Consider the following 12,732-nt stretch of genomic DNA (forward strand, 5'->3'; position numbering starts at 1 on the left):
TTGCATGATAGTCCATTTATTATTCTATTACGAAGTATTTATATTAGAACAGAATTCGTTATTTAATTTCCAGACTTTCTTATTCTCATCAAATGTAGCAACGGCCCTCAGTAAAGCTCTGATATTGATAATATCTTTTTTTTCTTTCATGTTAACCCCTAGATGATTAATGATAGATGACGAAGGTAACATATTATCCTTTGCTCCATCTAATGCATTGACAATTTTCATCATTATTTCACGATTTATATCACTATTAATGTTCTCAGTGGATGTATTCTGGGATTCTGATTGTCTTTGTCGAATATTTTTCAAAATATCTGTCGACCCTATAGTATTCTTTCTTATAGATTTTGTTTTCTTTTTCACAATTTTTCCAGCTTTTCCAAACTTCCCAGTCCATGTTGGTGTACCAATATTAAATTTCTGAGTCTTTTTTCTTGATTCACGGATGGCATTAACAGCTTGACCTGCAATTCTATCAGCTTCTTTGCTAATTAAATTGGTAGATTTCTTTGAGGCCATGTGTGAACCAACTACTTGGTCGTGCGTACTGGCATTTTCCAGGTTTCCTTTATCGCCAAGTAGACCCTCTATCAACCGATCGTCCTCCGTTTTCTTCTCATCACTGACTTCTTTGGAAAAGAAACCTTCTAATTTCGAGACTCCCGATATACCCGCCACTTGTTCAAAATCATCGCTCTGTGTAGTTTTAGATTCCTTCAGTGTTTGAGTATGTCGTTGCACTTCATTTGCAAGTTCCTCTGATACCAATCCATCATCTCCACCTAAGCTGAACAAATCTTGGAGTTCATTCATCTTAAAGAACCTTTTCTGTTTCGGATCTGTTAGAATTTTATTTGTCAAAAATTGTTTGAAAATTTGACGGTGGTATATTTTCTCTTCAATTGAACCAGATACCATTAATCTATATATTGAAACTTCTCTCTTTTGGCCAATTCTCCAGGCACGTTCACGAGCTTGTAAATCAGTGGACGGGTTCCAATCCGGATCAAAAATAATTATTCGGTTTGCACCAGTCAAGTTGATACCTAGGCCACCAACTTTTGTCGTTAGTAAAAATACATCAATATTTTCATTATTAAAACGATCAACTAGGGCCTGTCGTTTAGAAATATTTGTTGTACCATCCATACGTAGATAACTGGTATTAGCTAATTCAGGATCTGCACCTGATACAAATTTTTCCAAGATATCGAGCATTTGTCTAGACTGGGTGAAAAGTAAAGTTTTATTACCGTCTTTTTTCCATAATAACAATAGTTGCTTAACTACTTGCATCTTTCCTGACCTTCTGGAGTTTCCATAATCCGCTTCATATTGTTTCTGTTCTCTATCCAGTATATCAGGATGATTGCATATTTTTCGTAGGATATCAATACCGTATAAAACATGTCTCCTACCGCCTTTAATTTGAGTCAATTCGTTGGAGTTTAAAAATTCTAGATATCTATTTCTTTGAAATTGAGTTAATTTACAAAATAAAACCATTTCTTTCTTTTGAGGAAGATCCTTTGCGACGTCACTTTTTACTCTTCTTAGTAAATACGGTGCAATCAAGTCTCTCAGTGCAACGGCACATTTATAACCCGTCTGGACCTGTATATTTGTAGCATTAGCGTAGCCACCTGTATTGATCGGTATAACAAATTGTTGTTGGAATATAGGTAATGTACCTAATCTTCCCGGGTATATAAAGTCAAAAAGTGACCATAACTCATTAAGGTTGTTTTGAATTGGGGTTCCTGATAGAATAATTCTATTTGGAGTTTTCAGTTTTTTTGAAGTCAGAGAAATTTCAGAGTCCGGATTTCTAATTTTATGACCTTCATCGAGTACTGCGTATGCCCAGTTTATTTTCAAAAGTTTGTCTGAATGTATTCTTAATCCTACATACGTAGTAATAAGTATATGGCCATTATCAACTACCCTCTTGATCAAATTATCTATATGCATTGACGATTCAAGTGACGATTTAGCCTTTTTAGAATTCTCAAAATCATCGTATGAAAACTGGTCTGGGTTAGATGACATCATTAATTCCTCAAACTCTTCATCATTTATATTCTTTTTATGAGACATACCAGAACCAATAGAGTGCAGTATTACAGAACGAAATGGTGGCCACCAATGGTGTAGTTCATTCACCCATTGCTTCATGACAGTGGCAGGGCAAACAATTAAAACTGGTCCATTTAGCAAGCCAGAATGGTGTAAAGCAGCCAAAAAAGCAATTACTTGAATTGTTTTTCCCAGACCCATCTCATCTCCAATAATTCCCCCAGCACCCTGTTGATACAGTTCGTAGAGCCATTGAACACAGGTCTTTTGGTAGTTAAATAATAACGGATATATATCACCAGGTATTTTAAAAATGTCGTTTAATCTCGCATCTGGTATTTCAGGATGAGGTTTCTGCCACTCTGGAATAGAAGGATTTGAATCGTTTAGACGATTTTCTGATCTTTGAGATATCCATTTCCTTAGTCTTTTCTGGTATGACAGCTCATCACCATCGTCGTTAGCTTCGTTTACCTTTATTTTGCCTCTGTTAATAACCAAGTCAGTATCACTAAGCTCCTCATCTACAGAGTAGTTGGTTTTCGGGACTGTTGTAACATCATAATCTTCTTCATATTCCAATTCTTGGATATCCTCCTCAGGTCTATAATCGCTCTCTGAGGAGTGATTTGATATATTTTCTACCATTTGTTCATTGGCCATTTCGTAGTCTTTCTTCATTTGTTCCTTCTCACCTTCATCCTCTGATTCTACAGTACCTACATAGTTATCTTGAATGTTGACTTCGTTATCTTCTGTGTCAATTACAAACTCCGATTTAGAGCCAAACGCTGTTAACTGACCGGTTCTTACAAGGAAATCCCTTTCTGATTCGTCCTCTTTTCTTCCATTCTTATCAGTTTCGTTTCTTTCTGAAGTATTAGACCTTTTGAGTTCTTTTATTCTTTTTTTGATATCTTTGATATCTTTCAACGTTTCCACTATATCATTATTTTGTAATAGTTGAATCTCCTTTCGAAGTTTTGCCTTTATTGATATCCTGTTTGTGTTATTCAATCTTCGTCTCAAAGATACCAACTGGCCTCTAAATTTTTCATACAAATTATTAGTTCTCTCTAATCTATTTGTCTCCTGTTCGATAAGTTTCTGTTTCGTAAGTGTCTCGACATTATCCCCGATCTTTTGTTCAAGGCTCTGTTGGGAAACAATGTTTACCACGTTTAAGTTATTTTGTAAATCATTATCATCCATACTGGATTGTGAAGTTATGTTTTTCTTATCGTTTGAAATTATGAACATCTAATATTGTGCCTTGTTTTCGTGATGGGTGAAAGTTTAAAATACCTAAATATAAATAATTTTTCATTACATAAGCAAGGGCTTAAATCCTTCTTCGACATTCTAAAGGACTGGATAAAAGGAAACCCTTAAACTTTTGTTACATAGATATATATATAGAATAGAATAGATTTCTATATAGGAGATAATTTACTCTATTTCAATATTTAATAGTTCTTTTTCCAATATATCACACATAAAACATCTGCAAATAGAAATAAGTTAATATTGGAAGATGGTAAAAAGATAAACACAATATAGTGTATAGTTTTCGTTTTTATTTACTTATTATTTACAGTGATATTAATATATCGAATTAGATATGTTTGAGATCATTACCTTACTCCTAGTATTCTGATTAATTTATAAATCGACGTTCATTAGTTTAAAAATGGGCACGTGTAGTCATCGTTATTTCTATATGTAAATCACTCCTTCTCTTGAGAGTTTAATATTTCTAGCTTATGCATCTCTTCTCTTGGATCAAATTTCCCTTTGCATAAATTATCATACTGTTCGTCATATTTTCCTGTCGATAATGGGGCGTTACCTCTCATTCTTTTGGTCATATCTACCATCCCTCTTCTACAATCTAAAAAGGCCTTCATCTGGGCTATGCATAATTCAGGCAAATCCTTGCTCAAATTAGGATCATCTATACATTTCTGAGGACTATTTCTATCAATCATCACACAAGGTGATCTTTGTAGGCAGATTGCAACAGCTTTTTTCTGATCTTTACAACTGGCACCCATAATTCGTTTTTGCAATAAAGTGACTTGTCAAAATTTTAATAATTGGGCGTCTTCGCTCTTTTAAAGTTTATTGATTATTTTAAACCTTTACGTTATTTTCTTGTATTAATACTCCTTAGTTATCAGCTCTACCTCTGTTGTTCTGTCTTTAATGATCAGAATAAGGGACTCTTGCTTTCCTTTGTATGCACCGAAATTGATTTTATCACTGAAGCCTTTAAACATCCCCGCGAGTTTATGTAATTATTGAAATAAAAGTTACCAATGCAAAGCTTGGGAGATGAGAGAGACAGGATATAAGGGAAGGATATTTAAAGTTATTAGTTGAACATTAAATAAATCCGAACTGTCCAAAATTACACAATTATAAAAATGTCATTGAGTTACCTACCGGGGCGTCCCAATGAAACTCCTCAAACGATGTGCCAGGCCACATGGCAGAAACATACTATATTTGCTTACTGTTCAGGGAATAATCTGATCATAATGACTAACAATTTTACTAGATTACAAACTCTATATCTAGAACAGGATTGTAATGCTGTTGATATTAATTCAAATAATGGATTCATTGCCGTTGGTTACGGAAACAAAGTTAGCATTTACAAACCTCTATATCAAATCATGAAAGATCCTAAATGGATATCCTGTTGTGAAATTTTTCATGATCCATCTATTGTCAATACTCTGAAATGGGGTCTTGATAATGAATTGATAGTTGGATCGGCCTTTCTTTCATTTTGGAAGATAAAAGATAATTTTGGAGAATATGACCCTATACTACTTTGGAACAAAAGACAACCGAAGCCTGTTTATAGTGTCACTATATCGCAGGACTCTCAATTGATTGCAAGTTTCGGTAAATATGACATCACTGTAAAATTATGGAAAAGAATCTCCATAAGTGGCGAACAAGATATATTCAATTTAACATTATTACCTCACCCCGACTATGTGACAGCCATCAGGTGGAAAAGTTCAAAAACAAATCACAAATCACAGGTTTTATACACGTTATGTAGTGATAAAACCCTGAGAATATGGTCATGCTACGAAATTGTTAGTGGTCGGAAGACAGTTCAAAACTGGGGTTCATTACAACTGAGTAAGCAAGAGAGGTTTTGTCTCATTGTTGATAGTTGGATATTAAAGAATGTGTTGACACCAAATAATAATGAAATTGGATATTATAATTCCAAGTCACCAGATTTAGCTATTACAGTTACAAATTCTGGGGACTATACTGTGCATACTCTAGAAAATCTTTCCACTGATCCTCCTAAACCATTAATATTAAAGACTTTATTTTCCGGAGAGCTATCTAGGTCATTTTTCCCCAGAAATCCAAGTTTCCTATATTTTGCTGAAGTTCAGCCTTACAATGACCAATCTCCAGAAATTTCGTTGATGGCTCATTCACTAGGTGGTGTAATTAGACATGCAACAGTAAATCTACAGAATTTGCTAGAGCAAAAGCATAATCAAGCTAGCAATTTTGTACTTCGCCATGTTTTAGCAGGTCATAATAAATCTATTCAACAATTGGTTAGGAGTAGTGATGGTGATGCATTGCTGACGCAATCGAGGTTTTGTGAGAATAGCATTTGGACCCCACAACGCATCTCTAAGGATGAAATGACGTTGTTTTTGAAAAATGTTGTTAACACAGAGGCCCCAATTAAGTTGGCAGTTCTACATGAAAAAGGTAATCTCTTGATATGTTTGTTAGAAAACTCAAAACTTCAGGGATGGGATTGTCCTAGAAATGAAAATCCTAATTTCAAAACAGCAACATTAAAGACTGAGTACATCATACCTTCTCCGCCAGACGGTGTCAAGCCATTATTGATGCTAAATACACCTGAGTTGGTACATAATCACGAACGCCATTTTGTTGCTATAGTATATTCAGATGGCTCAATAAATTCTTATGAGGTTTCCTTAGTCAGGGGTATAACCCCTTTCAAATCAGAATCCTTGGATCTAAATGGACAATCGTCGATATTCAAAATTTCTAAAATAGATCCTGTTCACCCAACATTTATGTGTAATAGACCGTTGATTTCAACTGCAACTAAAAATGGTCTGGTGGTTGAATACAAAGCTACCGTCAACTACGACAAGAAACTAGTTGAATGGTCAAAATGGAAAGAGGTTGTGACGGGGGTGAAAAGCCCACTTTTTATCAGTGGATCATCTACTGGTAAATTATGTGTTGTTAGTGAGGATGGGAAAGTTGTTTCGTTTTGGGATGTTGACGGTAGTGTACTTGAGTATGAGGAAACGTTTACTGAACAAATACAAGATATTGATTGGACCAGTACAGCTTTTGAACAGAGTATTATGTCTATTGGTTTTACTGGATATGCATTATTGTACACACAATTAAGATATGATTACACTAATAATTCCCCTAGCTATTTACCTATAGAAAAAATAGATATAACGGCCCATACTGCTCATAAAATAGGTGATTCTGTATGGTTGAAAGATGCCACATTTGTTGTGGCATCGGGAAATCAACTCTACATAAAAGATAAATCACTCGACATAGACGATCCGTTTACTCATAAATCGATAGGTTCAAGAACAATACTTTCAAATGATATTCTACATCTTAACAGTGTCTTGAATGGGCCCCTTCCTGTTTATCATCCTCAATTTCTCATTCAAGCTATATACGCAAATAAGATTGAGCTTGTTAAAGAGATATTACTAAGACTTTTCTTGAAATTGAGGGATATCGATCTGAATTCAAAAGAAATTACATCCAATCTTCCTTCTGATCTTGATATTGATACGCACAAATTTTTTGTCAAACGAAATAAGGACTATCCTGTTGAAGTCTTCCCTGATCCTTATCCTATTTTTAATGATTCAGTAGCATCAAGTTTGTCACAACAATTGATAAAAATGGTACTACCATATATAACAAGACACCAGCAGGTCACCTTAATGACGGTGGTGGAGGCAACAAAGGATATTATTAAAAATAGCACTGTAATGGATATTAATGGTGTGAGATTTTTATTGGGTGTTAAATTATTCATGTCACATAGACCCCAACAGGCTCACCTTGTGATGAGAGACGTTTCTTGGGCGTTACATTCAGATAATAAGGAATTGTTATTATCCCAGTTAGATTGGAATACAACCTCTTGGGAGAGGGCATGTGAATATAAAATAGCTTTGTGGTCCACGGAACCAGATTTGATAAGTAAAATGGAGGAAATTGCAAAATACGAATTTAATAAAAAAGAAGAAAAGGATCCATCATTATGTTCTATATTCTACCTTGCTCTAAAAAAGAAACAAGTTATTCTAGCTCTTTGGAAAATGAGTTATGGTAATCCTGAACAGCAAAAAATGATTAAATTTCTAAGTAACGACTTTAATGAACCAAGATGGAAAACTGCAGCATTAAAAAATGCGTTTGTGCTTCTAAGTAAGCATCGTTACCTAGATGCAGCAACATTTTTCTTATTAGCGGGGGCATTGAAAGATTGTGCAAATGTGTTATACAAGCAACTGAATGACATGGATCTAGCTATTGGTGTTTGTAGAGTTTATGAGGGTGATAATGGGCCTGTACTAGGTGAATTCTTAACAAGACAAGTTTTGCCAAAGGCAATTCAAGAAAATGATAGATGGACTAGTAGTTACGTTTACTGGAAATTGAGAAAGCAAGATATTTCCATTAAGGCACTGGTTACACCTCCAATAGAATTGGAAAATAACTCGAACTTAGTGAAGCATGACGCACTGGTGAATAAGTCATTTTTGGTGGAAGATCCAGCATTGTTGCACCTATATATTATTTTAAGGGAAAGAAATATTAAATATTTTACGGCATCTTTGGAAATGGGTACTAAGAACGAATACAGGTTACTACTTAGGGTTGTTGATATACTAAATAGAATGGGTTGCGACTATTTATCTGCTTCATTGGTACGAGATTGGGACTTTATCAAACGGCCAAAATACATTAAGAATAAGCGTGAAGTGTTTGAGAACATTCCATATTCTGGTCCGGCACAATCCATCAACAAGATTATAGACGAACCAGTAACAACTGAAAGAGTAAGACCAAGTTTATTCGATATGTTTGATTCCCAAAACTTATCATCAGGTCGTTCAAAACCCGGATATAACTCTAAAGGATCTGAAATTAATATCCTGGATTCTTTCAATACTACAGTTCTATCCGAGTCCAGAAATTTGCTAGATGGTTTTACGTCTTCTTCTCAACCAAAGAGTATGTTAGATAACTTTATGGCTCCTTCTTCTGTTACAGAAGGTTCTCAAAGTACTGTTCCTGGAATGCGTGATAGTATTACAGCACCATCTGAAACTCAATCATCGAGAAATAGCACAGTCACTCCCCCATCAAATAAAAATGTCTCTAAATCATCCCAGGAACCTAGGAGTTTGCTGGACGATTTTATGTAATTAATAAGTTTTTATTTTTTTATAAGTTTTTATATATATTGTAATAATGACATTATAAGGCAAGTTCTAGTAAGAAATTGTTAACTAAAAAATTTAGCAATGTTCTTCTTTGTCCTCTCTTTATTTTGTTCTATAATGTTTTCAACATTTACAATTTTCACATCAATCACCTTATCATCAGGATTGTTTTCTTTGCAAAGGTTATAATTTGTCAAAGCGTCATCATAAGCTTTTTTGTTCAAATATGCGTTTCCTATCCTATAATACGCCTTTGCCTTGTCCTTATTTTCTATTCCAGGAGACTCGAGAGCATATTTGGCATATGTAATACAACCATCTATATTTTTCAAATTGAACGACAGAAGTGACAGGTTCAAATATACCTTGGTCTTTAATTCCAAAAATTTCAAATTATTCTCTTTATCAACTTCTCCTTCTGGTATGAACATATTAATGTAATTCAAAGATTTTTTGTACTTAAAAAATGAATTTTGGAAATCTTTCAATCTGAACAGTTGAGACCCAGATTCTTTAATTGTAAATGCAGCTTCGTATGCTTTATTGAAGTCTTCTGGATCAAAGGTTTTGTCATCATCAGGATATTCTTCATATATATCACCACCGATTAGGTTGTTTGATGCATTATAGAGGGGAATTGGCATTGTATTGTTCCATTCGCCACATTCGGATATTCTTATACGTTTTTCAGGAAACCCATCAGAATCTACATTAGCATGTTCAACAGTTCGAACAACAGACTTACCGTGAATAACTTTTCCAAAGATTGTATGTTTGTTATTTAGATGGGGAGCAGTTCCTGTCATGATAAAAAATTGAGATGTGTTAGAATCGGGTTCCCCAGTAGTAACCATTGCTAGATAAAAAGGTTCTGTGAATTCTCCCAAATTTTCATCCCTAAATTTACCATAACAAGGTAAATCAACAGGTTCTGCTATTTCATCATCTGTTGCATATATAGAACAACCACCTTTACCAATATCGTCAGATTTTTCAAATTTCTCTGAGCCATAGATGATATCACCAGCTTGGATCATAAACGTCTTCACGATACGATGGAAGAAATTATTTTTATATGTTAATTGTTTGGCCTCACCATTTATTGTTTTTGTTAAATCACCTCTACATAAGTGAAGGAAATTCTCAGTTGCAAGTGGTGCTTCAGATTTAAAAAGTTCGAAAACAATACGACCTATATTTTGTTCTTCGATAGAGATGTCAAAGAATACTTGTATTTTTTCAGACATGATGAACACCGCTTATTAGTGATATTTGTAGCGTTAATTTGTATATGATGATCGATGTTTTTTGTGAAGTAATTGTATGTGTAATAGTAGGAGGCATTGTTTTATCCATCGTAGGAAATTTTCAAACTTACTTCACGAACGCAAAAAAATAACATTGAGTACTACGATGAGGTCATCGCCAAAATGATATAAAGAAAATGGTCATTACTTCTTTATGTATGGTATCAGTGTATTTATATTATTTACATGGTCTATATTGAATAGCTAAAACGAAATCTTGTCCTTCATCACTCGGAAGAACGGAATGGCATCTTTGACGTTCTGCAAACCAAATAAGTAAGCAATGAGACGTTCCATTCCAATACCAAACCCACCTCTTGGCAGGGAGCCTAATCTTCTTAAATCGACGTACCAGTCCAGATCTGTTGTTTTGTCCGGGCCAATTGCCTTTTGTAAAGTATCAATATTAACTTCACGGATTGAACCACCCGCAACTTCACCCATACCACCAGGAAAGATCATATCAAAACAATCTACAACTTTATCATTGGCGGGGCATTGTTTCATATAAAAAGGTTTAATAGATGTTGGATATTGAGAAATTAAGACAAATGCACCTTTATCTTTATTAAAGTAAGATTCTGCAAGGAATTTTTCTTGTTCCGATGATAACGATTCACCCCAAGTTGGTGGATTTTGATAATGCTCTTTTAATATATCTACTGCTTCCGTATAAGTAATGTGTTTCCAATTATCAGGATTTGCTACATGGGACCATCTTTCCTTTATTTGATCCTTATTTAGTGTATTTGATGGAAGCAGATTATCATTTGGTAATATGCTATCGATATTCTTGTAAGATAGCAATGATTCTGCTGTGTTAATTATAAGGTACTTAACACAATCTAATAAATCTTCCAATTTGTAAAGGTTTGTTGACTCTAATTCAAGCATCCAAAATTCTGCTAGATGTCTTCCTGTATCACTCATTTCTGCTCTAAAACATGGGCTGATAGTAAAGACGTTCTTTAAACTTTGAGCCAATATTTCCAAATGTAGTTGAGTTGAGACAGTAAGGTTTAAGTTTTTAGGTATTGTTTTAAAGGTTTCGTTGTTTCCCTCTGTATCATTCGAGGTTAAAATAGGAGGGTTGCACATTATAAAATCTTGGCTTGTCAATATTTCGATCAATTGAGACTGAAGTAAAGATCTAAATCTTATCAAAGAAGCAAAATAATTTGACTTATATTTCAACAATGGAATCGAACGTAAATAAGGAACAGTAAGTTTTTGTTTTGATTGTAAAGGGTAGTCCTCTTGGACTTTCCCCAAGATTTCTATACGTGAATCAGAGTTTTGAGATAATTCAAATTGTTGAGTTCTCTTTGGGGTCTCTACTACTGTCCATTTTGAAAGAGATATCGCTTGGCCCATCTTTAATTCATTTAGAATGTCTTTATGAGTCGACATATTGTTATCAATGACTAATTTCAACGGATGTGATGATGTTCCATCAAACAAATCTAAAAAAGTGACATTTTTTAAAGTCTTGATAGACTGTATGTGACAATTCAATTCAGGGATAATATCCTTATCTTTGATTGATTTGTTCGCAACATTATGAAACAATTGATTAATGGTTGGTAATTTTGTTAATGAATGATACCTTGAAGTGAAATTTTTTATAACGATTTTAGGAAACATGATCTATATTGGTAAGGAACCGATTAGTTACCTACCTCTCTTCATGCGTTTCGTATTATAGTTGATTCTTCTTTTTATCATTAAGAAATTGTTTATTATGGTTGAATTTTTCTATCTCAAAATTATGACTTAAATCTGTCTCGTTCCCGTAAAAATACCAATTGATAAATTTTATAAAATATAAGTCATTGAAGATGAAAAAGCAATGCAATTAAATAATATGACGAACTTTTGATAACACAAAACAAAATAATTATTAAAGATTAAAAAGTTTATATATATATATGGAAAGGGTTCATAAATAGAAATATTACATAGAAGTTAATATATGCAACATTGAAATATTGTTGTAGGAAATTAAGATAATCCGAGACTGTTTATTTTATGTTAATCTTTAAAACACACTTTTAAAGAAAAACCAACAGATAATCTCTCAAAATGGAAAAATCTTGATAAAACAATATGCCAAAAAAATGAAACCCTCGACAAACTAAAAGAAAACGAAACAAAGTTAGTCATGTAATTTCATAATGTCGCTAGATGGCATAAAACTGAAACCAAAAACGATAAAGAATGAGACACACAAATTCATTCGTTTATAGTATTCTTGGACAGTCCTCTTCCCTTTAACAAAAAAGAAAGAAACACATTAGCAATAAAAAAAATTAACCATGAAATTTGAATTCGTTTGTTTTGAAAAAACTAAAAAGTTGTTTAAAAATGGGTTGGGTTGGAAAAAGGAGAATCCATGAAAAAGTATCAATCAATCGAAAATCTGCACAAAGACTTTCATCTTAAAAACTAAGGAGTAGTAACTTTAATCAAATTAACTAACCTAATAATAACCGACTAATACTTTCTTGAGAAATTGAGAAATAATAGCAACTATTTCGTTATTGGACCATAAAACAATAGTAAAAATAATAATAACCAAAAATAATGTAGGATTCTAGTAGAACAACGCACACGATAAAAAAAATGTGTTCTAGAAGATAAAATAATTCTTGAATTTAAAATAATAATACTAAAATAAAAGTGGATCCATAGTTGTTAAAAGTAATAAAATCTTTGGGAAAGTAGTCGATAATATTAGGGAAAGTAAAAAAGAAAATTTATATTGTGAATCACACTAGACACAATTAATATTAAAAAAAATGGTAAAGATCACGCATCTTATA

At 33.4% G+C, this 12,732-nt stretch overlaps 5 protein-coding genes across 5 annotated transcripts; 1 reads left to right on the top strand and 4 right to left on the bottom strand.

Moving 5' to 3' along the window:
• Positions 1–27: 27 nt before the first annotated feature.
• Positions 28–3,342, bottom strand: RAD26 (DNA-dependent ATPase RAD26; the record flags this gene model as incomplete). The annotated part of the gene is made up of 1 exon (XM_041550582.1): positions 28–3,342. The coding sequence occupies one exon, from the start codon at positions 3,340–3,342 to the stop codon at positions 28–30; it is 3,315 nt and encodes a 1,104-aa protein (XP_041406516.1).
• Positions 3,343–3,809: 467 nt separating this feature from the next.
• Positions 3,810–4,136, bottom strand: PET191 (Pet191p; the record flags this gene model as incomplete). The annotated part of the gene is made up of 1 exon (XM_041550583.1): positions 3,810–4,136. The coding sequence occupies one exon, from the start codon at positions 4,134–4,136 to the stop codon at positions 3,810–3,812; it is 327 nt and encodes a 108-aa protein (XP_041406517.1).
• A 372-nt stretch (positions 4,137–4,508) lies between these two features.
• On the top strand, positions 4,509–8,585 carry RAV1 (Rav1p; the record flags this gene model as incomplete). Its single annotated transcript, XM_041550584.1, has 1 exon — positions 4,509–8,585. One exon carries the CDS (start codon positions 4,509–4,511, stop codon positions 8,583–8,585), a length of 4,077 nt encoding a protein of 1,358 aa, XP_041406518.1.
• Positions 8,586–8,665: 80 nt separating this feature from the next.
• On the bottom strand, positions 8,666–9,850 carry CPR7 (peptidylprolyl isomerase CPR7; the record flags this gene model as incomplete). The annotated part of the gene is made up of 1 exon (XM_041550585.1): positions 8,666–9,850. One exon carries the CDS (start codon positions 9,848–9,850, stop codon positions 8,666–8,668), a length of 1,185 nt encoding a protein of 394 aa, XP_041406519.1.
• Positions 9,851–10,114: 264 nt separating this feature from the next.
• SLM5 (asparagine--tRNA ligase SLM5) lies at positions 10,115–11,554 on the bottom strand (the record flags this gene model as incomplete). The annotated part of the gene is made up of 1 exon (XM_041550586.1): positions 10,115–11,554. One exon carries the CDS (start codon positions 11,552–11,554, stop codon positions 10,115–10,117), a length of 1,440 nt encoding a protein of 479 aa, XP_041406520.1.
• Between the last annotated feature and the right edge of the window lie 1,178 nt (positions 11,555–12,732).

This window comes from Maudiozyma barnettii (assembly GCF_903064755.1).
Source record: "Maudiozyma barnettii strain CLIB 1767 genome assembly, contig: KABA2_04, whole genome shotgun sequence".
Taxonomy (NCBI): Eukaryota; Fungi; Ascomycota; class Saccharomycetes; order Saccharomycetales; family Saccharomycetaceae; genus Maudiozyma; species Maudiozyma barnettii.